The 24,779-nt window shown below is 40.1% G+C and overlaps 1 protein-coding gene across 2 annotated transcripts in view; it reads left to right on the forward strand.

Annotated features, from left to right (window-relative positions):
* Nucleotides 1–881: 881 nt before the first annotated feature.
* The window catches only part of LOC138016561 (coiled-coil domain-containing protein 158-like), a 25,302-nt gene continuing 1,404 nt past the window's right edge, over nucleotides 882–24,779 (forward strand). Inside the window, exons 1-19 of one of the 2 annotated variants that reach the window (XM_068863734.1) lie at nucleotides 929–960; nucleotides 1,906–1,992; nucleotides 3,047–3,188; nucleotides 4,229–4,338; nucleotides 5,518–5,608; nucleotides 6,575–6,826; nucleotides 7,521–7,597; nucleotides 8,040–8,150; nucleotides 9,541–9,655; nucleotides 10,520–11,627; nucleotides 14,721–14,786; nucleotides 15,448–15,520; nucleotides 17,573–17,612; nucleotides 18,570–18,728; nucleotides 19,199–19,291; nucleotides 19,878–19,966; nucleotides 20,511–20,661; nucleotides 21,734–22,616; nucleotides 23,549–23,662. In XM_068863734.1, the coding sequence (XP_068719835.1) occupies nucleotides 3,159–3,188; nucleotides 4,229–4,338; nucleotides 5,518–5,608; nucleotides 6,575–6,826; nucleotides 7,521–7,597; nucleotides 8,040–8,150; nucleotides 9,541–9,655; nucleotides 10,520–11,627; nucleotides 14,721–14,786; nucleotides 15,448–15,520; nucleotides 17,573–17,612; nucleotides 18,570–18,728; nucleotides 19,199–19,291; nucleotides 19,878–19,966; nucleotides 20,511–20,661; nucleotides 21,734–22,616; nucleotides 23,549–23,662 (3,562 nt within the window). In that variant the 5' untranslated portion in view covers nucleotides 929–960; nucleotides 1,906–1,992; nucleotides 3,047–3,158. Of the gene's footprint in view, nucleotides 961–1,905; nucleotides 1,993–3,046; nucleotides 3,189–4,228; nucleotides 4,339–5,517; nucleotides 5,609–6,574; nucleotides 6,827–7,520; nucleotides 7,598–8,039; nucleotides 8,151–9,540; nucleotides 9,656–10,519; nucleotides 11,628–14,720; nucleotides 14,787–15,447; nucleotides 15,521–17,572; nucleotides 17,613–18,569; nucleotides 18,729–19,198; nucleotides 19,292–19,877; nucleotides 19,967–20,510; nucleotides 20,662–21,733; nucleotides 22,617–23,548; nucleotides 23,663–24,779 lie in introns of both variants that reach the window. The other variant, XM_068863733.1, reaches the window with a different exon arrangement.

The raw sequence follows: 24,779 nt of genomic DNA on the forward strand, positions 1-24,779 counted from the left end.
GTATGGCTGTGTAGCCGCGTCAATTAAGCCTCAAAAAACGTGTGAAAAGTGAAGCCCCATTTATTTTTAGGTAAGTTAACCTGAGTTGAGCCTGCAATTCAATCGAAAAACCAGTACCTGGTCAGCGGTCAACTTCCAAAAAACAGCTGACCTCGGTGAGCTCTAACCTTGAATCCGCAATATGTTCAAGTGATACTGGTCAGCGGATACCTTGTTTTGACAGGTGTCAATTGATCAAAACATGGATGTCCAATATCAAACATGTATGCTGTAAACTAGCAAGATACTGGTCACATTGGCATACATGGAGGGATGGACTTACGTACGGACGGTTGATGACGTCATGGCTATAAAACCAAAATTTCTCGCATTGATGGGTTACCATATTTTCTTAAGGACGGTACCTACTATTTTTATTGCGCATACAATGTACGTTCTGCACATCTCGAGGTACTTGGATTTCCAAATCGGCGTTTCTAATTTATACAGGGATATTTTTGCACAGTTCAAAACTATGCGGAGAAAACAGAACTTAGCAAGTGCTCTTGGTATCCAAAAAGAAAATTGGGGGTAACCACGCATTTTTCAGAGATAATTAAGCTTCAATTTGGAAAAGAACGCCATACATTGCTTTGTATTTTAATTAAAATTTAAAGCTTTTTACAAATGTTGTTGATTAATTATCTTCGAAAAATGCGTGCTTACCCCCAATTTGTTTTTGGATTTCAATAACACTTGTTGAGATCTGCTTTTCCCACATATTCAGTAAACCGCGCAAAAATACCTCTGAATTAGGAGGCACCGTCCTTAATTATGGTGCTCCACGCGCGGAGCTCCAATATAATTATTATGATGAGTCTCAGCTTTTTTTTCCTTGTAGCACAAGGAGATGGACATGTTTTCTGGTATTTTACAAAAGAATGGTATCCCTCCACAATCTACATTTTCAAGAACTCATTCGTAAGTACAGACTGTTGTAGATTATTTTGTAACACTATCTGTTGTAACAAATTATTTTTCACAACATAATTTAGTTAAAATAAGGGAGCAATAATCATCAAGTAAATCCTCAAGTAGACGGTTTATGAAAATACAGTTTGAACTACAATATTACATGTAGCTGTTAAAACTGGCAAAAATGTCATTTAATTATGAGCAGATCTTTCCTTTTGTTGTCTTTTTTTTCTCCTTAAATAGGAGGCTCCCAAGAGTTTTAGGATGGCGCGCAAACTGAGCATTAGTATGGCGTGCAAAACCTGAACCGTGTGTGTTTTTGTGATTTTTGTGACGTCAGCTTGACCAAAATTAATCTGTAAAATTAATTGTTAAATTTTCGTGCATTTTCTTCGCTAAGTTTTTTTGGAAAATTGGCTCAGTTCAAACCACGTACAACATTTACATGTACAGTCCCTATCCAATACCCTTAAATATTTGTTATTAAAAGTTGTCAGAGCTAATCAATATATATATATATATATATATATATATATATTATATATATATATATATATATATAGAAAAATGAGAAATTACAGAATATTGGCATTTAAACTGTCTCAACAACCTTGACTTTTTACCACTTCAATATGTCAGTCAATATAAGTTCCATAATGTGGCAAAGAAAGAAATTCACTGAAGGAAAGTATAGGCATTAAGGAATTTAACCTATTAGCAGGGTTGCCATTAGGATTTTAAGTACCGTAGATGGATGAGTGAGTACAAGTAGGTGGCTAGTCAGATTCTAATGAGCACAAAGCTCACAAAGTCAATTTCCTGCATTCTGGGCAAAAGTAGCTGGCAAAAAGTGGTCTGACAGATGGCGGAAATCAGGCGGCTACTGGCTACTAATGACAACCCTGTATTAGGCTAAAAATAAGATTTACATGTATATCTGCCTGTTATTAGATGTGATGTTACCATGGCAACAACCATAATTCAAAACTTGATACCCAAGAAATGAGCCATATTACAAGTATATCGGTAACCATAATGGTAAGTCTCTACAGGGAAACTTTAAGGGAAATTAACTAGCTTTTTCTTTTGTGACTCGTTCCCCGTAGTGAGGGTATTGCAAATACTCTAGGGAGCCACCTTTAAGCAATTAATTTATTTAATTGTTGGTCAATTCTTACATTGTATGAATTCTGACTTACTGTACAAATAGTTCTTTAATCTATATAACAATTTCTTTGTTCATGGTGTACACAGTGATAAATTGTGTACAAGCATATCTTTACAACCAAAAGAGAATTTTCCAAACTCTGCCTTAATTTAAATCCTCTTTTTCTTCCCACAGTGGCACTCACATTAATGAGCTTGAATCCAGACTGAGTTTTGTTGTTGTGATCGATGTACAAATGACAGTTGTAATGAGAACTCTTAGGCTAGTGTTTTGCAAAAATTAATAATGGAGATTTTGTGGGACAAAGTTTTAGAAGGATTTTGTGATTTGCAAATGAATGTAACTTCACAAGGCACTGAGAGTAGATGTACGTAATAAAAAATGGAGAAGACAATCAATTTCCAATAATATTTATGGTCATCTTTGGTGTCCAAGATACATGTAACAATGTCTGGTTGTGGAAATTACAGTGTAGCCTCAAAGGAAATGAACTTTATTTGGAAAGTGTCAAGTGTTCTAGCGCAGATGCTCTAATTGGCGACACTGTAAACTGAAATCAACAAATTATTCAACTCAAATCGGTTGTTGGTTTTTAAGGAGAGGTGAAAACCAGAGTACTAGGAGTAAAACCTCCTTTGCAGAGTACAGAATCAACAAACTCAACCCACATATGACGCCAAGTCTGGGAATTGAACCCAGGCCACGTTGGTGGGAGATGAGTGCTCTCACCACTTCAACATCCCTGCACCTGATTAAAACCAAATTTCGCATGGCCCTTAAATACAGAAATACAGTATCTCTTTGAACAGGATACCGCCTCATTTGTTGTACCAGTAAGTTACTAACAGTGTTTGTCTTTAATTAGTAATAATGAAATATGAATTCAATTAGTACCGTAATTCATACGTTCTTGTTATTTTTCAGCTCCACCTCCACTGGTGCACCAGCTTCAAGAGCTGGAGCTCTGGGTACCAGTACAAGTGGGTACTCGATCCCTGGATTTCAAAGTATTGGCCTTAGGGAGACGAATGCACAGATGGATGATTTAAAAAGAAAGTTGAAGATGGTAATATGGAGAGCTGAGATCAAAAATGTCAAATTGACAAGTATTCACCTTTTGTCGTTATTTTTGGCATTAACAGTAATCAAACCCTAGGTCCCTCATTTATGGAATAGTTTTAAATTGTTAGTTGATGCTACTTTGGTTGAGAGAATAATGAACTTTGTTTTAGAAAATTATATCTTTAAAATTATTTAAAGATGCAACATTTTGACATTCTTGTCCAGTGCCTTCATCAGGGATGATCCAAGTCCTTTACATCTTTGCTCAAAAAAAAGTGATGTGCCCATTGATAGTAGTAGCCCATTTCTGAGTTGCTGTTTGCCTTGGGTTCAAAGCCAGTCCTGGTGCACAACCATTCAAATGGAAATGAGTGGTGTATTTTCATGCAAATCACACTCATTATCACTTAAATGGCTTAGCATCGAGACTCATTTTGAACCAGAAGCAAACAGCAACTCTGACGGAAATGGTCTGTTTGCTATTTTCACAAATCCTGTAATACAGTTCATTTTGGGGGGTTATTTGCATTATTTTATTTAAAGCAATGATGTCCAGTTCACTGAAACGTGATACAATCCCCAGGGTAAATGACTTGTATTGTTTTTATGCAAAGAACCCCAAAACATATTGTATTATGGGAATAGAAAAGTAACAAATTAGCATCAGGTATAAAAAGGCCGTCATCGTCATGGTTTAAAGGGGGGATGCAGCGTTGATCTGCTGAAAGGCTGCGGTTGAGAGTTGACACTAGAGTAGTGTCAACACTAGTGTAATTTTACAATTATTTATTGTACATTGTGTCTCTCTCAAGTGTGACTGCAAGCAATGTCTGATTGAATCCCCCCCCCCCCCCCCTTTTGCAGTGTGAACCTCAACTGCACCCTCTCCTTTCATTGTGTTGGCAATGCCAGAGATAAATAATGTAATAATTATTGATTAAAAAATAATGATAGCCTATAATGCATGAGTAGATTAATCCGCACTTTGACCGTAGGGTCTATCCTTTGGTTATGTGATCAAAATGCCCAATTTTTTTTCAACAGACAACAGAGCTTTGTGCAAAGCAAGATGCTTATTACAGGGACATTGTCAATGACTTGGAGAAGCGACTCAAGGAGTCCATTGCAGGGAGAGACCATGTGCTTGCACTCAGGTACAGTACATGACTGTTGAGCAGTGAGCAGTTGCTTGGCATATTAATTTTTAATTAATTCCATGGATATCAAAATAATGAAAAAGACTCAGTATTGATCAGTTATATTGCAGGTCTATTTCTTTGGAAGAACTTTTTTTGCTTCCTAAAGGACTTTGAAGTGATGATAATTATCACTTGAAGTGCAGATTACCCAATGTAGTTATGCAGGAATTGTTCACAACGGTTAACCGATATCATATGTCCACAATGATGTCTTTTGATTGTGTGGTCAAATAAGGTTATTAATATGTAAAAAAGGTGCAGATTATTGATAAACTGGAAATAATATTCAGATCCTCAGTGTTAACAAGTATCATACATGTACAGGTACGTCAGGGTTTCCTTTGGTTGTGTGGCCAAATAATGTTGTTACTTTAATCACTCACTGAAAAACTGTCCAATTAACCCTTTGATGTCCAAACCTGCCTAAACCGGCCAGACTTAGTATTTTACTCTGTCTAACACCAGGCGATTTTACTCGTCAGTGGGGAAGCCCTGTGAGTCAATGGGTTATTAAGTAACGCAAAAATGAGGAGACAGTGCTGCCTTTGTAATGACACCCACAAATGGTGGGATCAAATGTGGGCTGAATTAGCTGCTGCCAGAGGTGCCTTTACAAGCTGGCGTCCGATCTCACCTTAGGAAAAAAATAATTGTAAACCACTATGAGACTGTGTGATAAATATATGTGCGGTATATAAACCATGTTGTTTCTCACCCCTGTACTGGCCCCCATTAACAAGACAGTAAAATGTCTGGCGTTACACAGAGTTAAATCTGTAAGACAAGTAGTGTTCCCACTCTTAGAAGGGAAAGGAGTCCTGAAATACTTCCTGTACATGTAGGGTATTCGTTTGGGTGACTTTCCTTCATGCATGGCCGATAGAGGTTTCAAGACAACAACAGGTTCTAAGGTTTTTGGGCTTGAGTTTTCGAGACAACTCTTAAGGGAGGGGAGGGGGCAGCTGTCCAGGTGCGAGTTACTGAGCAGGTTGTGGATACCCTAGTTACTAACAGTTTTTTTGTTAAATTGCACCGACAAGCCAATTCAAGTCCTAAGTCATTACTTACTGTAGAAGGGAGATTTCAGTGCAGCAAATGTAAAATCACTTCTGAGTTTCCCTGTTTGGTTTTTAGAGAAAGTGAAGCTTCGGGACAGTTGAAATTGATCCAACAACTTGAGGCTGGACTAAGGAAGCAACAACAAATCATAGATTCAAAGGATGAGGTATTTGTACATGTAACCGGCAAGATGAGACAAACTTGCATGTAACCAGTCAAACTGTCAATAATAAATTATTTATTTTGGTGTCAAAAATTGACACTCTTGTTGGGAATCCAGTAATGTTCGTATTATGGTGCTAGTTTTATTGAAATAAAGAACATTAATGAAGGATGTCAAGTCGCCCGAAGTGATGCCGCACAACTCTATCCATCCACTGAGTGACTACCGACTGTGTGATCCATAATTTCTGACTGTGGTGGCAAGGTACTTGTTCTACTTCGAAGTAGTCTGGTACCTATTCTGTAATCACACCTTGCTTGCAAGATCTATTAAATTGGCTGCCCAGCCTTTTAACACAGCGCTATTGGAAATGGGTGCCCAAAGAGATGGCTTTCACTTTATTAGTGATTTGAAAACCCTGATCAGTACTTGCGATTAAGTTTGAAACTTGTTATATGCTTTGCAAAGTACAGTCGAGTTAAAATTATGTACATGTATTAATAATAAGAAAATTATATTAATAATCACTTTATTTAAGTCTAAAGGTTATTTAGCTGAGTACGAGTGCTCTGCTAATTGGGAAGTCTACAAATTAGCTGAAATCAAATCAAAATGTTGGTTTTTGTGGAGAGGGGAAAACCGGAGTACCCGGGGAAAAAACCTCTCGGAGCAGAGTAGATAACCAACAAAACTGAACCCACAATTGGCGTCCAATCTGGTAATCAATTGCGGGTTACTTTGGTGGAAGGCGTTTGCTCTCACCACTGCGCCAGCCCTGGCAAGACCTTTAACTTATGAAGCAGAATTGCTTCCTGTTTTCACTGGTGATGTTCACAGGAAAAAATTCCATTTGAGCTTACACCTGTAGTTTTCAACAACTACGCAGATTCTTTATGTCGGTTTTTTGCAAGGCGAGCAAAATGAGCGTCATACAGTATCTCTTACTATTATTTTGCGCTTGTTTTTCAGAGTTTGAACTCCATGCAAGCCAGTGTTAGACAACTCGAAGAAAATCTAGCAGCTCACAAATCTTTTCTTGATAAAATCAGAAGAATAGCATCGGAGGAGGACAAAAAACGATTCAGATCCGGTCTAGTTTCCAGTGCACTGGAGAACACGGCTTCTGTGGGACAGATTGGAGATGCTCTGGTCGAGCTCATACAAAAAAGTCTCTTTGATGATGACAAGGACAAGAAGACGTTGAAATCTTCCCTGGAACGGGTAAAAGAAATTAATTCATTCAGAGTTTGCTCTTCGAGAGGGTTAAATAAACATTTAGTATTATTATTATTATTATTATTATTATTATTATTATTATTATTATTATTATTATTAAACCAAAGTGAAATAAAGCCTTTTAATGATAATAATAATCAACAACACCAACAGTAATAATAATAATAATAGAGCGATTTTCAAATGTGTCGAAAGTAATTAGCGAATTGCTTTAGTTTATGATTACTTCACACAGTGATTGGTTCAAAGTTCTTGCGCCACTTTTTCAACCAATCAGAGTGAATCCAAAACGAATCGTGGCTCGTGCGTGCACATTTTCCCGCGCCCTGCGTCGGCTACATGTAATTACTTCGAGTTTTGAATGGTTTAGCGGATTGTCTCCGTCCTGTTTGATTGGTTTTGGTTTTACGACACTCGATTGAAACTCGCTCTAATAAGAAACAATTATTCCATGAGTGCGTATTGGATATATGAGATGATAGGGAGTGACTCGAGGGAACCCTAGTAAACCACTGAAACAGAAGCAGTTGCTCAATGACTATCCGAGTGCTCTAAATAGTGTAAACAAAGAGACAGATTCCTCCATGTGGATCACCCTTATGACTTTCCTTTATCCCCAGAAGTGGACATATTTTATTATTCAAGAAACATGTTAAATCTCTATACCTTGACCATGCAGGTGGAGGCGGAGTTCAAGAGAAGCAAAGAGTTGTCAGAAACTAGACTCGAGGAACTACAAAGTGAAAATAAAACCAGGTATACACTGTAGTTTACAGGAATGCAAGTGAAAGCTACCTAAGCTAGAAAACAAGCTTGACTGCGCGTCCTGTCTCTCGATGGCGTCCATGCTAGCACTTGAGATCCGCGCCTGTCGACGTCTGAGGAAAAATGAACGCTAAAAGAATTTCCCTCGTCACCCTTTGCGCGCTGCTGTCCAACCTCCTCAGGAGCAATCTGAGGTTCAAACCTTGAACTCCTCCTGCAGTCGGAATTTTTTTTTCCGATTACTTCTGAGTTTTGCAGCGATCAAAACTCTTAGTCAGCCAGTAGTTGTATTCCCTTTTATTATTATCATCATCATCATCATCATCATCATCATCATCATCATCATTATCATCATTATTATTATTATTATTATTATTATCATAATCATCGTTTTTATTATTTATTTATTTCTTTATTTCAATGTGCTCTACAGAATTTCCAAGCTGGAGGATGAACACGATCAAGCGTTGCAACTAACTGCAAATCGAGCAGCACTTGTCAGAAAAGAACTGGAAAATTTACAGCAAGAAACTGCAAAATTGAAGTAACAAGTTCTTAAATCATACGTCAAAGCCCGTTCTATTTTTTAAACGTGTTCGGCCTAGTTTATCAAAGTTGAGAGTATTCTTTCAAAACGTGTTCCGTATTTCTGCGAAATTCAGAGAGAACGCTTGGCTCAATAGTGAGAGCATTCACCTTCAGCCAAGGTGAGTTACATGTAAATTTGTCGCTTTTCTACTCTTCGGTTTTCAAAGGGTGTGTTTTCACGAGCGGTTTTTCAGGTCGCTTAGCGAGTGACAACCGAAACGTCCTTGAAAACAGTTCCTTTCTCAACTCGCTTACAGTTAAGCGAGTCGTCAAATTTCAATAGCATTCTCATTAAATTTAAACCACCAAACCAGGTAACTTAAGCGAGTTTTCAAACAAGATGTGATTATTATTGTGATGTAATAAGTTACCTTAGCAACGGGAAAGCCCAGCAAAAACACCCTATATTTTGGTTTAGTTGCTCATATCTCAAAAACGAACTCGGTGACCCCCCTTTTTTATTGCTGAAACGTGATTTGAAGGCCACGATGAAACTTTCGGCAAAGTTTGAAAAAATTCTGCCCAGAGGATTCAGAGCTACCTTAAAAAAATCACAAAATTAAGGTGGCTCTGAATCCACTAGGATTGCAGGAAGTTTCATCTTACCAGCCCTTCTTATTACTTTTCAGAAAAAAAAATGGGGGTCAACGAGTTCGTTTTTGAGATATAAGCAACTTCAGACAAAATAAAGGGTGTTTTTACAGGGCTTGCCCGTTGCCACGGTGACATATTACCTAACAATAATGACTGAGCAATAATTCGTGTTTCATTTGGTACCACAATATTGGCAATGTATGAATGATACAACGTTGTGGTGGCGTTCCTTCTAATAAGCGCGTCACTTGGAAGCATTGAAACTGGTTCAAGTCTTCTTAGGCTAGATAGTGATTGTCCTGAAAACACACCCATAGTCTCTTTCGCAGCCGGTATTAGAGTCGACGCGCAACGCTCCTCTCCGTGACGACCCTAATAACGGCTGCGAAGGAGACTAGTTTTCACCGCTCACCAAAAGCCAACGTTTGAATTCACCTGCTCTAATTTCACTTGATTTAATTGCAGTCTCTCTACTTGCAGAGCACTCTTGCTTTTTTAATGAAGTACATTCTAGAAGACAAATTTTATTGATGAAAAAACTAACCTGCTCTCACTATCTCATAACTGAAAACAGGAACTCCAAAAGTTAAATTTACGAACACTTTCAACCAGGAAGAGCTGCCGCTCTCAAATGACAGAGACGGTCTTTTTGTAGAAAAGAGCACCATTATGTGAAATACCCTGTTCTTTGGCGTTTGTTCCTTTAATTGTTCAAGTGAATAAAATATTGAAATACGGTTTCCTTTCTTCAGGGAAGAACACCAAACTGTTGTGTCAGCAATGGAAGGTAGCACAAAATGCCTGGAGATAGAGCTTGAAAAGGCACGAAAAACGAGCTACGAAACGAAAGTTTCGTCAGACGCGAAGGTGCGTAGCAAAGAATTGCAATCCTCGAATTTTTTCCCTAAGGTTTGCTTATAAACTTAACCTGTGGTTTCTTATTGGGTAACGTAAACCTGAAACCATTGTAATGTCTTTCCGTAGCCAATCATAACAGAGGCAGATAATCAAATGAACCAATCAGAACGAAATGCACATGGCTGACTCTTGCGTTGAGCGCAGGAAAAAGTGTACGTGTAAATCACAACTAGTGTTGCTCTCCACGGAGGATTTAGTCTAGTGAAGTTACACGATTACATAAGGTCTTAAAGGATAAGAAATACGTTGTAGGTATTTATTTAATGATAAAAAGTAAGCAAAAATAATAGAATCAGTCAGAAAGGAGTGGCAGGAAGACGGAACAGGGTTTCTGGTTTCACTTGCGAACTAAACCCTGACTCAAAACGAATACAGTTGCGAAATTGTTTTCAGATGCTTTATATAAAAAACAACCGCTCGATGTAAATTGCGTCTTCTTCTCTTAATTCTGAGATCATTTTAAGGTGGCTCTTAATCCGCTATTTAGATTTTTTTTTAAAACTTTGCAGAAAGTTTTATCTTGCCCATCTAGTTACTTTTTAGCAATAAAATAAGGGGGTCACCGAGTTCGGTTTTGAGATATATGCAACTTAAGACAAAAAAAGGGTGTTTTAACAGGGCTTTCCCGTTGCCATGGTGACATATTACGTCACAGGCATAATGACTACATCTTGTGCAGCAAAAATCCGTGTTTCATTTGGTACCACAATATTACTAATACATGATACAGCGTTGTAGTTCCCATCTTTCTTCATGTAATAAGAGCGTTACGTGGAAGCGTTGAAACTGGTTCTTGGTTTTGTCTTTGTCCAGTGCAGAGAACTAGAATGTTTAGTTCGAGATTTAAAAGCGGATCTTCAAAATGCAAAAGACAAGCAAGAATCATTGTACTCTCGACTTTCTCAAGAACAAGCGACTGTGTTGACACTGAATGAAAAAGTGCACAATACAGAAAAACTAAGTCAAGAGGCCGAGGAAAAGAAAGAGGATCTATCCAAGGAACTGACAAATCTTAGGGAAAAATACAACGAAGAAGTGCACACTTTACGCGAAAATATAGCCGAAAGAGAAAAGCTCATAAGGGAAATTCGTGAAGAGACTACAAGACTTCGAGAAAGTGAAGTTGAGAAAGCTGTAAATGAAGAAAGAGAGAAATCCAATGCGAGACTAGATGGCCTTCTTGACCAGCTAACGAAATCAAATCAAAGTGTTGCTACACTGAAGGAGGATTTACTCTCGAAGGAAATCGAATTGTCCAAACGGATAGATGAAATTGGAAAGCTGAGAGGTGATTTGGAACTGAGAACTAAGGAAATGAATCTTATAAGAGAGGAAAAAATAACCTTACATGGAGAACAAGAGCGGTGGCAAAGTGAGGTTTCGAACTTGGAAAAGCAAATTGCAGAGCTTTCTAATTCAGTAGACCTGAAAAGTAAGAGTTTGGAGGAAGCTCAAATATTGGTTCAAAAACTTCAAACACAACTTGCCGAGAGGGAAAGTGTTTTGACTAGTTTTAAAGCCCAAGGAACTAATCTCGCAGAGATAATAGAAAGAAATAGTCAAACAGGAGATTCGCTTCAGCGTGAAAGACAACAGCTGATCCGCACCCTAGAGGAAAGAATCGTGGAAGTTGAAGAGATGAAGAGCCACCGAGAGATTTTAGCCAAGAAGTTGAAGTCCAAGGACAAACGAGTCAAAGAACTAGAAGAGGAAACATATTCGGTGACAAACAGTTTGAAAATCAAGCAGGAAGAATTAGATGCTCTTATGGAAGACAGGAGTAATATCATGGCCGAGTTGAAGTTACGGCAGCTTGAAGTATCAAAGTTGAAGGATGAAAACAGTTCACTAAGTTCACTTGTTGAAGGCAAGGACGGAGAACGAGAAAAAGAAATCACTAAATTGCTGTCTCGTCTGAAAGGTATGATACAGGCAAATATTTACTGGGTTCACTGTGATAATAATTCCGGCATTAAAAGGGTTTTGTTCTCTCCGTTCTCAACATACGTCACTGGAAAGAAGAATACGTCCCACTCTCTGTCTATTGGGGGTTAGAATAAGAACTTGTAACTGGCCATAAACTTTAGGGTTTTCGTTTGAGGCCTGAGGCCGAACGTTTCGTCCAGTGGTTTTCCATTCCATGTCCGGTACTTTGATGCCAATATTTGAGGGGTTTGATTTAACAACCTCTTTAAAAGTTTAAAGGAGCCGTTAACAACGGTTGGCGATTATTTTTACCTGGTTCTTTTCCATCTCTAAAATGCAACTAAATACTGTTATGTTTCATGATCCATTCCAGATTTCTTGAAAGGTTGGAAGAGTTTTGGAAACAATCCTTTTTACTTATTGCAAACTGAGGAATTCGTAGCTGTTTACATAGTTGAGGACCCTTCAGATATTTGCAATTGACCTGGTGTATCCTGCCAATGATAACGCAATCTTTCTAGAAAAAGTCAAACACGAGTTCAGTCATTATTTCCTAACAGGAATGCAAGTGATCGTGACAGAACAGAACTCCCATTTTGTAAGCAATGTATCCACGACTTCTTCACAGTTCTCCTTTGGTTTATCGGACTCTTTCGTTCTTAGGGGGTATTTACATGAGACAGGGACGAACTCAGACCGGTATGAACTTTTACAGTTATGAAATTTTGCAGCCGTTTGCATGAAACCGGGACAAAATGCTTGGTGCCTGGTTTCGGGACGAAGTGATATGATATGACCCAAAAGCCTACAGGCTTGAAACTTCTCGACCCCGTCTGAGATTTGTTGTCATTTACATGAGAATGGTACGAACTCAGACCCGGTTCGAGAATTTCTCCCGAAGTCAGACCGGTCTGAGCTCATTGCCACGCCGGTCTCATGTAAAAACATAAGAAGAAATTTGAAGGCCGATACGAACTCACGCCGGTCTGAGTTCGTCCCGGTCTCATGTAAATACCCCCCTTAGAAATGGGAACGTAACCTGTTCAAACACTTGTATAGTTATATAATTTCAGGCATGTCCCCTGTCACGTCTTTCCAACTTCAACATCACTTGCGTCTGAGAATACAGACATTCAAAGTCACAAGTGCCCCCTAGAGTTCGGTCTTCAAGTAAAGTTAAACAGCTGCATTTCCCTTCACCAAAAAGTAACGCTTAGACTTTATCCTTGTTGTTGGAAATGTGTAACAAATGCTTAGACGTAAAAGGGCACTTCTTGTTGGATATGCAAATCGGGCGTGCATCTAATTACTTGCCCATCTCGTCCCCAGAGTCCGCTTTTCTTTTGGTCGGCGCCAAGAAAACGGACTCTGGCCACTTCCAAGGCAGGAGTCCGTGTTCTTGGTGCTGACCAAAAGAATAGCGGACACTGGAGACGAGATTGATTACGTACATTTCTGGACATAAGTGGAACACACTGTTTGTCACCATATATATGTATATACCTTTCTCGCACCCTGCACAAATTCTCATGTGGCCATCTTGAAGCCAACGTTTTGCCAGGTTTATGACTCAAACACAGTTTAATTCAACGGATGTGATCAAAATATGAACTCAATCGCTAAATCCGTTTGGTCGGTTTTCTCTCTCACCTCACCTGTTCTCTTGTGTTCACCTCTTACCACCCCATTCGTCAGTCGACTATAGACCTTATTCATAAATGGCGGTCACATTTATAATTCTTTTGTCCACGTGCAAATTAGCCTACCATGCCTCATTTTAGAGCAAGAATTCTTTTCAATTCATTGTATTGTATCGAGGCTTGGTTGGCTAATTTTCACTTCGACAAAAGAATTATAAATTGACCGCCATTTATGAATAAGGTCTATATCTTAATACATTTTTCTTTCCTTTCCACTCCTTACTCGCTCTCCTGTCCCTTTTTGTAACTGTCCTCTCCTCATTTCCACTTCCAGCTCTTTTCAATTCGATGTATAAAAATGAGTGTATATTAATTTGAAGCTCGGGAGAATTTTCAGGTGTTTCTAAGAGACAATTGCTTAAAGGAGCAATGTCACGCAAAATGATGTGATTTCGTGACAGTCAAAATGCCCAAAAAGTAGAATGAAACATTACATTAACCACACAACATAAAAGAAATGCAGCAAAAGGAAAGAGAAGCATGGATAGACACAGGTGGACAAGATTGAAACTGATTGCATTTGGTTAATCTTAAAAAAAGCCACCCCAACCTTTTTCAAGTCTGTGGCAAATCGCAAGGTCGTTCTTGCCCAGAGTCATCGTGTTTGTAATGTGCGATAATTTTATCACTAAAGGAATTCCACATTACCATTTGCGAGTTTTAAACTCTTATTAGCAAAGATTTCCCCTAAACAACGTAAAATAACATGACATAGCCCCTCTACAATGTCCAGGTAAATGCGACGATCACTTGTCTCTTTCGTCTTTTCCATGCGGCTCTCAGAATCTATTTTCCGATCTGCAACAGTTACTTCTTTCTTGTTTTCTTATTTTCTTATTTTCTTTTAAATTTATTGATTTCTGTTGTATCTGTTCTATACCAGTCATAAAAGACAAGGGTTTTCCTGAATGATACCCTTTGACCAGGAAATGTAGCTGGATTTTTTATTTTTGCCATTTCTTTTCAGCCTGATACTGTTAAGCATTTCATTAGTGTGAAACTATGGTTATATGATACATGTTGGAGTTGATAAATGTAAATTAACCACCCACACAAGAGAGATTTTCCGAGCTGATGTTTAGAGCGTTTCGTTTGGTAATAGCGGAGTTGCGCGCGTGCGGAGCACCATGGGTAAGAAAATGTGGTAACCCATCTGTGCGAGAAAATTGTTGTCAAGCTGACCGTACCTTCCATCTCTGGGTTCAATCCTCGGCCCCGAGGTCGTTTGTGGGCTCAGTTTCATTTAATCTCAATCTGACTCTGAGGGTTTTTCTCCGGGTACTCCGGTTTCCTCCCTCATCAAAATGGACTCTCAGTCAATTCCATCTGGCTGCGAGCGGATACCCTGCATGGTGCCATTCAATCTGGTTGCGTGTTTGCCTTTTAAGGTTCCGAACAGGATTTGGCTTTGACCCGAAAGCTGTTGAAGACAAAGGGAGTTATGAGTGGCAAAGGTAGTTTACTTGTGTGATGCATGTTCGCAGTAAGTGTCTTAGATTAATAATTCATAATACTAGTGCCCCGGTCTCTACAATGTTATGCCGCTAGTCTCAACCGGTCTGCAACCATTTTCCTGGATTCCTACTTCTTTCGTAGCAGCGCAGGAAATTGCTTATGGGCGCCGTTTTGGACGACTGTCTTTTTCTGCCCACCAACTACATTAGTAGTATTCCTGTGGTACAACTTGAATTTTCATTGTATTTTCTATCAGGTGCGATCTTTAAAGTACCGGTTACTTTAACGATTTTTTTTATTTTTGAGGATAATTCTATACACTCGTCTTGCTTTATAGGGTTTTTTTACTCAGTGTCTCAGATATACCATCCGCAATTGACCCGAGCAAGAGAGGGAATTGCTTCCGTACTCGGTGGACGTCATAAACTGCTTTGCTTTGGGATGGCTGTATAAAAACAGCGATGCAAAGTGGTTTGTGACTTCAATCCGGGTGAGTGCAGATAATTTTTCGGGAGATACTATTCCTGAGCGTTTGTTGACGCGACTTTCAAGATTCATGATCGTTTTACAGATGTACGGAAAGATTAGAATGAGTCCAGATCTGTTTATTCGATCTTAATCCGTTATTCATTTGCTATTTTCTTTACGGTTTATTTGTAGCGGTTCGAGTTGCAGAATCAATGCAGCAGGAGGTCACAGCCAAGCGCGGTGAACTGGATGCTCTTCAGAACAAGTTAGTTTCAGTTTTGCTATGAAGTGGAAAATGATGAGACAAACGCGGAGGGAGAACTTTGTCCTCTTGGTCAACGATTTCGAGAATATTTTTGAGACTTATCTCTTATCTAATTAAGTACAGTATCTAATTAAGTACAGTTGTGTGCCAGTTGTGTGTTTATTATCTCATGGAGTGCATGGAGCAGAGATGGTGCAGTGGTGAAAGGCAAGGAAAGGAAAGGAACTTTATTTAAGTGTCTAATCTTCTAGCGCCGTAGGGCACTAATCGGGGACACTGTAAATTGAAACTAACAAGTTAACGCAAATCAAATCAAATGTTGGTTTTCGAGGAGAGGGGAAAACCGGATTACCCGGACACTGAAAACCTCTTGGTGCAGAGTAGAGAACCAACAAACTCACATATGACGCCGGATATGGGAATCGAACCCGGGCCACATTGGTGGGAGGCGAGTGCTCTCACCACTGCGCCATCCCTGCATCCTTGCATCCCCAGAGAACTCGCCTTCTTCTTAATTCGTCCCAGGTTCGATTCCCATCCTTCGCGTCACGTGTGGGTTGAATTTATTGGTTCCTTACTCTTGTCCGAGGGGTTTTTCTCCGGTTGCTCCGGTTTTCTCCTCCCCTTCCTTCTCCTCGAAAACCAACCTACGATTCGATGCATTGATCTGATATGATTTGATTTCTGTACAGTGTCCTCAATTGGTAGCCCAGCGCTAAATACGGTTGACGCTTAAATAAATATGGGTTATTGACCAAGCCTGAGGTCAAGATGACTGGATATTGGCCAAGTGCTTTTTTTTGGACCGAAACGAAGTTGAGGTCCATAAACACGCAAAAAAGAAAAAGAACGAGGCCAATATCCAGCCACCTTGACCGAACAAGCTTGGTCAATAAAAGATTTATTATATGGGATAAAACACCCAAAAAAAAATTGATCTTGCGGGACCAAGCGAGAAATCCCGGGCGGGCAGTAGAGCTCCATCTTTTCCACTCGGGTAACCAATCACAGCGCTGGATTTGGCTCATATTGCCCGCTCACGGAGCTAGTCATGTAATAAAGTTCATTATTGAATTGAAAAGTTGGTATTCTCAAGTAGTCATCGTCATATCTTTATTAAACCTCTGATTTAGAGTACCTAATTTTAGGGTTGTGAGGTGGGGCATACGGTTTATCTTTGTTATCCCAGAAAACTGGAGAGTCTAACCATTTGCAGTCAGATGTCATTACAAAAGCAGCACTTTCTCTCCAGTAACTTGAAGATCCTGAGTGTAGGTCCGGCTGGAATTTTGATCCCGCGTCTTCCCACACAGCAGCCCATTCTCAACCAACTGAGCCGACAGTTTATAGTACATAAGAATCAAATGGGTTCGAAAGAGAGATATAGCGCCGCGTAGATGTTCTCAAAAAAAAGCTGATCTGATTATTTTGTGTCGTCCTTTTAGAACTTGAACGTTGAAGTAGAAGTCAGCAGTATTAGCTTTCGGGTGCATTCTATTGCGCCAAAATCTCGGAAACTTCGACTGTAACTGAAGTCAAATGAAACGGTCCGCAGACCGCAGTGTTTGGCGCCACCTTCGAAGGTATTCGACTTTGGACCGAAGTGTTGCGTTCCATGCAACTAAATCGACCAAATTGTTGCTCTGTTGTCTCCGGCTCACGGCAAGCTCAAGTTACTAGAAAACTATGAGAAAGCGCGTTGGCTTGTGTTGGGGTTTTCAACTGGAATGTAACGTTTCATTGGGCTCAAGAAATTCCTAAAATTTCAAACCGTAATTTTATCGAAATTGAGCGCGCCCTTCGTTTTCTGTCACAGTTGTTTCGTTTGGGTTAATCGTTTACCTTGTGGTTGCGTAAGCTTCCTTTAAAGTGGTTTTCTCCTCTATTCCACGAGTGTTTTGGACTAATTACTACTGAGATGTACTTTTCCAAGGGTGGCTCTGGAATCCTTGGAAGGCATTACTCGTTTCCCGAGCTTAATATTTATCGTCTTCTTTGCATCACTTTTATTTCTGTAGTTTTTCTTACTACATGACCCGTTGCTTTTTTTAGAATCCACTGGTTGACGGAGAGCCTTAACACAGCTTCCAAGGTGAGAATTTGGTGGTGGGGTGGGTGGCTTAACCTGGTAACCTTTGTTTAGAAATCTGTCAATAATTCTTCTGAATAAAATGGTCAGGAAGCAGTGATAACAACGGCACTCGGGATTGGTGGGGAAAACACTTGGCACAAGAATATGCAAGGGAAACAGTAAATACGCCTTCTCCTAAAATTTGTAGAGCTACGTCCTATACACCTTATTCCAAATGGCCGCCGTTTTAGTATTCTTTTGTTTCCTTGCAAATTGACCGTTTTGGCCTTGCTTTCAAATTGAAAATTCAAAAGAATATTTAACCTTGAACGAGGCCAAAAGGGCCAATTTGCAATCGAACAAAAGAATATACTAAAATGTCGGCCATTTTGGATTTAGGTGTATACCGGTCCATTGCAGGGCTTGAAATTGCGACTTTCGAAACAAAATAGTTAGCAGTTGCCACTTTGCTGCTTCTTTTGCTAAAATATATAAAGAAATGACAAAATTATTTTGTTTCTCGCCGTGAATTTTCTTTCAAGTTGGCGTAATTTAGCTGCGATGTTACGTGCACAATTCCATTCCTTCGATATCATTCGCCATTTTCAGCGGTTTCTTTACACACAAGTATTGTGGGCTCATATTTTGTTTTGCTAAACCGCTGAGAACACAACGCAGCGCGACGATTTTTCGACTAAATTTTCGTACCTTGTTGCAAAATTGCGACTATCTTTTTTTCGTTGATGTCAAGGCGTGTCCAATGAAATAAAAGGCTGCAAAGTGTTGCGTGGTATCTGGAGTGGAAAGGGATGGGAGAAGGGCAGGCGATTCCGCCTTGCAGTAACTTTAGGGGCGAGCTTTTTTTCTTTTCTTTTCTCCATTAGCTTTTTCTTGCCGTAAATATTATAGGAGTTGACCTTGGCCCAGTTTGTGTCATCCTCTCATCCTCTCATTCTGCTTCACTTATGGTCTCCTTAGGATGCGCGTTATTATGAAAGAAGAAGCAGCGAGCTTTCGGAAAAACTGAATCAATTAACGGTGGATCGCGAACAGTTAGAACTTGAGTTCAGAAAGACCCGAGAGCAGTGTGATGATCTCAAAAAGAAGTTGAGCCACATGGAACAAGCTCTCGAAAAGGTATATGATTTAATTTACATTATTTCAAGTGATAGAAACCTTTGGATTTAAGTACTTATACCATTCTCTTTACAAGAGCCTCGGATCTGTTGAATGCGCATGATCCAATACAAGGACAAGTTTTGGGACTGAGCCTGCGCACTCAGAAAAACAACCTAGTCCAAACCTTTTGTGCATGCCTTGGACAGAAAACTCACACGCACTCCAATTTAAAACTCGCTAATCCCTTCGACAGCTTACCTCAGACGTCCTTAATACTACCAGCCACCAACTTTGTCTCAGTGAAGAGAAACACACGGGCGCATTGAGATGAAAACAAGCATATATTAAAAATACAAGACTTTAAATGAAAAAAGAAAGAAAGAAAATTGTTACGCTTCTTTTTAACCCGTTGCAAGCATGTGTTTGCGAAACTTCAAACTGGATTAATGATTTACGAATGGCTTATTAACTGGCTTCTATCATTGCAGGCGGCTTTAAAACATGCAGATTCCCAAGGTGTTATTGAAAAGATGGAACAGGAAATGGCGAGATTGAAGCTGAAGCACTCTTTAGAAATAAAGGTGGGTTACCAATGCAAACGTACTCTTACTCCATGTAAAGACCTGTTTATATGAGAAAACTCGCCCCAGCGCGAGTTCCATACTGGGATGACTACTTGATTTCGTATCGTGTTTACATAACACCCGCCTACTTTATTTAATACCGTGTTTTTACGAAGGCATTTTTAACTTTGATTAAATTCATGCTTTAATCGAAAACGAACTTGACGCATGCGGTAACCCGTTCCAGTCCACCGAGAGGTCAAGTTCATGCCGAAATGAATGGCAGTTCTTCGTTTACATGGTACTGTTGCGGAATTTTTAACCGGAATGAAATTCTCTCTCCTGCAACAAACATGGTTAACTGGCGCCGGTATGACATTTTCTGGTGGTATGTAAACGAAGACAGCCACGAGAGGGAACCAGGGTGAACTCTCACCGGCACGAAAGTTCCCCGGTGATATCTAAACACCACCTAACCGTTACTTTAATACGGTGTCAATCTCTCTGACTCAATATTCACTAGCTGCAAGCATGGAGCTTCGTCACTGTTGTCGGTGACGTGATATCTACACGAGATAAATTTCATAGCTTTCGTTTTTTCTAGGAGTTGGAACGGACGTCAAAGGCTTTCCCTCTTAGAGCAGAAGCTGCATCACTGATCGAGTTTTTAACCAAAATGAACACTGGGTTTAGGTAACTATGTCTTACTGCAGTTGATCTCAAACCTCCTTGCAACACATTTGAACCGGTATCCCGCCCTTTATCATTAATTTTTATTGGCCGCATTTATAGTGGAGACGAATAACTCAGACGTCTAAGACGAATTATCCGTCTAAAAATAGTTCTAGCGTTTAGACGAATTAAGGATTAAAATTCGTCTTCTGCTGATTCGTCTGTTAGCACGCTTTGGAGACGTGCTGACTGACGAATCGATCGAAGACGAATTTTGGTCCATATTTCGTCTTAAGGCCGGTTTACACGGTGCGACTTGTCGGCCCAATTTTTGGCGGCGGCTTTGGAAAAAATCGGGTCGACATAAAAAATCTGTTGCACTGCAACAGAATTTTTTTGTCGGCCCGATTTGGATTTAGCCTGCGGCATTCTACCCCCAACCCCAGTCCCTCGGAGAGCCTGCTCGCAGGCTACACCGGATTTATGTCTCAACGAATTGAGCCAATCATTGGTTCAGAAAATAATTCGACAAGAATTTGTAACATGTTTTGCGTTTCGTTTGTAGATGGCCACCGCTGACCACCCAGGCGAATTACAGAAGTGCTGTGATGGCTCCAAAACAACTCCCAACTCTACTTGCTCCAGCCCAGCTACAGCAATCAGAATTGGTAGCGCTGGATACTGAACCGCAAGCAGTAACTTCGCAATCTCGAGAGGTAAGAGACCTCCCACACATATGACGACGGCCACGATGACGTCATTCCAGCATACAAGTTCACACTTTCAGTACCGGTATCTTAGAGCAATAGTCGTTTCCAATTTGAGGCGGATCAAATTGAGGATTTAAAAAATTACCGTCTTGTGTTCACATCCTCTACAAGACTTCAGGTTTGGTCATTTCAGAAACTCTTCGATCGGAGACAAGCTCGAACTGTTAGAATGTTCAAGGAAATTAGCAACAATCCGCACCATGAGCTACACAACCTTTTACCGGAATTAAACAAATGTAGAGTCAATCTTAAAAGCTCTCGAAATTTTCATATGCCTAATTGTAAAACCAATAGCTTAAAGAATAGTTTCTTTTACAGTAATAGGAAATAGATCATATTTTAGTGTACATGTGGTTTTTCTAACTTGAATTCTTTTGTAAAGTTTCATCCTATTCAGCTCTTGAGCTGTAATTTGAAAGCTTTAATAAACTATGGTTGTAACTGTTTCATAGAGGAAGGCTATGAAACGAATGAACATTAACAATACGCGCCCTGGGCGTGCAAAACCAACCTGAAACTATACAGGTTTTCGCCTCCTCGTTGCCGTCGCTGTGATGACTGATTGTTTTCGTGTAAGATTTGTTTATTTGGTCCTTGTTAATACAACGATAGAAACTAATGCTATTATACTAATACGACAGCAAACTTCAAACGTGATATGGATTTCCCAGACAGTGGGCAATTGCCTTAAGACAGTTTAAAATGTTCAAACCAATTTAAGACTTGTTCTCCACATTAAGGACGCGTTTGATTGACCGTATTCCGGGATAGGAATACATGGAATAGAAGTTAGAAATCCTTCGTTTTTGCGGGGATTCACATTAATATTGTCAAACATCTGCTAAAATGCTATTTTAAACATAGCTTTATTATTCTTGTTGCTGCAAAACGCCATACACAGTGTTTTAAATCATCACTCCCCGTATTCTTATTCCGGAATAGGGTCAATCGAACGCACCCTAAATGTTATATTATGCGTAAGTGCCTTTTATATATTCCCTTTTTTTAATACATACAGAAACCTGACACCTTATCAAGAAAGAACGCTGAAGTAACCGAGGACCTCAAATCATTGCTACTTGAAGTACGAAGTTTAATCTCAAGCTTTCAAGCCCATGTGTCCCAAATAACAACACCAATGACGACTCCGGGTCCCACGTTAGCAGCACAAGGGACGCCGGCCCCAGAGAAAGGCCCTCCTGAAAACGATCCTTCGTACCCAAATGAACCAGAACTGGAGAAGGGCCAGGCTGTTCAACCTTTTCATAATATGTCCCCAAAAAGAGGAGTTTGCCGCATCCCGACAGAAACTAAAAAGCGAAACAAAGAACAAGCAGAAGAAAGGCATCAGCTGCGAAAAAGAAAGGAGCGGTCTCCTCCCATACCTGATGTTGGCGACGAATCCGATATGAAAGCTGACACTGGATCGGATTCCTCGTTGACAACAGACCTGAATTCGAGACTCAGTAATCATGAACTAGTTGACACCGATGACCTCTTTGAGCTACCACTGCATAGCTCTTCGCCCAGAAGAGAAAGTATGACAGGGAGTGAGTATTCTCAATCACGTGACAGAGTTCACTCGCCTCTGTCTCTTTCAGTTGACAGCGATGGCTCTGATGTCACGTCACTCTTAAATGACGAATCAACATCCACTGGAAGTACATTCATAACTAATGAACTCTTGGATGCCCCTCTTTCATCGAAATTTGGGTCAGCCTCGTCTTTGGTCTCTGGTAGTCAGTGGAGTTCGATTAAAAGGTTGGACGCAGCACCGATCACAACGAAACACTCGCCGTCAGTACCCCAGAGAAAACAGAAGCAAGTTGAATTAAGAGGCACCTTTGATGCTCGAGAGTGGAGACCTCATCGAAATCACGAAATAACTAGAAAGACAAAAGGTGAGAGAGCTTTTGTTTGTTATTATTATTATTATTATTATTATTATTATTATTATTATTATATTATTATTATTATTATTATTATTATTATTATTATTATTTATTTGATCAGGTTGAAGTTTTGGCAGCTATTTTAACTGATGTGGACCTGCTATACCCACCCACCCATATACTCACAGATCGAGGACAGCCACAACACCGGGAACTTCATCCCCTATTCTTCTCGAATAGTGTGTGGGTTCTTTAAGAAGATTTTTGTGAAACGGGGCCTACGGTTTATAGTCCTTATCCGAGAAGACTTGAACGTCTAACCATTTGCTGGTGTAATTACAAAGTCAGCACTTTCTCCTCAGTTATTTAAAGACCCGGAGTGTTGGTCCGGCCGGAGTCGAACTCACGACCTCCCGCATGGCAGCCCGATGCTCAACCACTGAACCACTCGTGCGCGAATTTTTAAGGCCAATGAATTTCGATTCCCTGGTAAATTGATTTTTACAGGCCTGTTTTAGCTGTTATCTTAAGCGATGGACGCGTTTGTTGTTCCTTAGTACCGTTTGCGTAGCTGACGGATTTATTTCGCATTTGCGAAAAAATATGACAGAGGAGCAGCGATTGCTTGAATCCAGGCCGTGCAAAGCGAATTAGGAAAAAATTAAAAGCGTTTCTTCCTATTCACGTGAAGGCAGGCTTCACTGTGTGCATTTCATAACATTTTCGTTTCAATAAACCTCAATACTCTCGCGAGAATTTTTAGCCAGTCAGAAACTCAATTGCTCAATTGTGAGCAACTGTTCCGCGTTTTCCGGATCCCGCGCTAGCGCTGGTTGCATGTGTTAGTTACTTTCTAGTCTTTTGTGTTATTGGACTCTATTGGAAATCGCTCGCAGTTTCAAGCACTTGATTCTTCGTTGTCTGTCCATCTCTCTTGGCAGGCTCTTTGACCAAGAGGAAGACATCCTCGGAAACTGAACCAGTTTACAAACGAGCCGAGACGATCTTGCAGTCCCTGGCACAAACTGGAGCGCGACTGACTACGAAAAATAGAGGTAATTGGTTCAGATACCAGAAAAATAAATTACCTTGTCGAGGGAAAAAACATCTATCAACCGGGCTTATATGTTGCTGTGACAAATAGCCGACATCTTGAGAGATCACGAAATTCAGTCTGAGCTGGTAGCAGAGCTATTTCTTGCTTAGGGAATCTTTACTTCCCCTATCTTTTTAAAGGTGGGCACACACGAGGGGTCATGTTGCAGCGACAAAAAGGTGTGTAGTACACACTGAGGCGACATGCATTAGGGTCGTGTAGCGGGGACATGTAAAGTCACAACATTTGCACATACATGAAAATGTTGCGGGTTCATGTCCCTGGGATATGTACCTGCAACATTTTCATGTGCATGTGTGCACATGTTGTGATTTTGTCCCTGCTACATGTCGCTCAGTGTGCACTACACAAGTTTTTTGTCGCAGCAACATTCCCCCACAATATGACCCCTCGTGTCTGCCCACCTTAAATCTGTTATCAAAATTGTTTTATTGTTATATAATTCAGTTTTATTGTTTATTTAAGTGTCAAGACTTCTAGCGCTGGGGCACTAATAATTGGTTTGCAACCAATCTCTAGAGAGACAGATAACAATGCTGCCGTTGCTAGTGAACGAACAAGAGGAGCTAATGAGAGATCTTTTGTTTTCGTCAACCAACATGGCGGCGATGACGCGTAACTTGAAAACCACCAATAGACCTTATTCATAAATGGCGGCCAATTTATAGTTCTTTTGTCGAAGTGCAAATTAGCCTACCAAGCCTCGACACCATACAGTGAATTGAAAAGAATTTTTGCTCTAAAATGAGGCTTGGTAAGCTAATTTGCACGTGGACAAAAGAATTATAAATGTGACCGCCATTTATGAATACGGTCTATTGGGAACATTATACATAGAAATCAAAGCATTTGTTTTTGAGGAGAGGGGAAACTGTAGACTTGCCACAAGTCGACCTCACGATAATCCCAGGAGAAAATGTTTTAGCGTACGCCAAGTAAATGAGCGAGCGACGACGAAGTCGCTAGACTTTCGAAAAGTCCTTCGTCTAGATACGCGTGGAACGAAGACCTCTCGCGACTTCGTCGCTCGCTCATTCACTTCGCGTACGAAAAAT

Source organism: Montipora capricornis, chromosome 9, assembly GCF_036669925.1.
Source record: "Montipora capricornis isolate CH-2021 chromosome 9, ASM3666992v2, whole genome shotgun sequence".
In the NCBI taxonomy this organism is placed as follows: Eukaryota; Metazoa; Cnidaria; class Anthozoa; order Scleractinia; family Acroporidae; genus Montipora; species Montipora capricornis.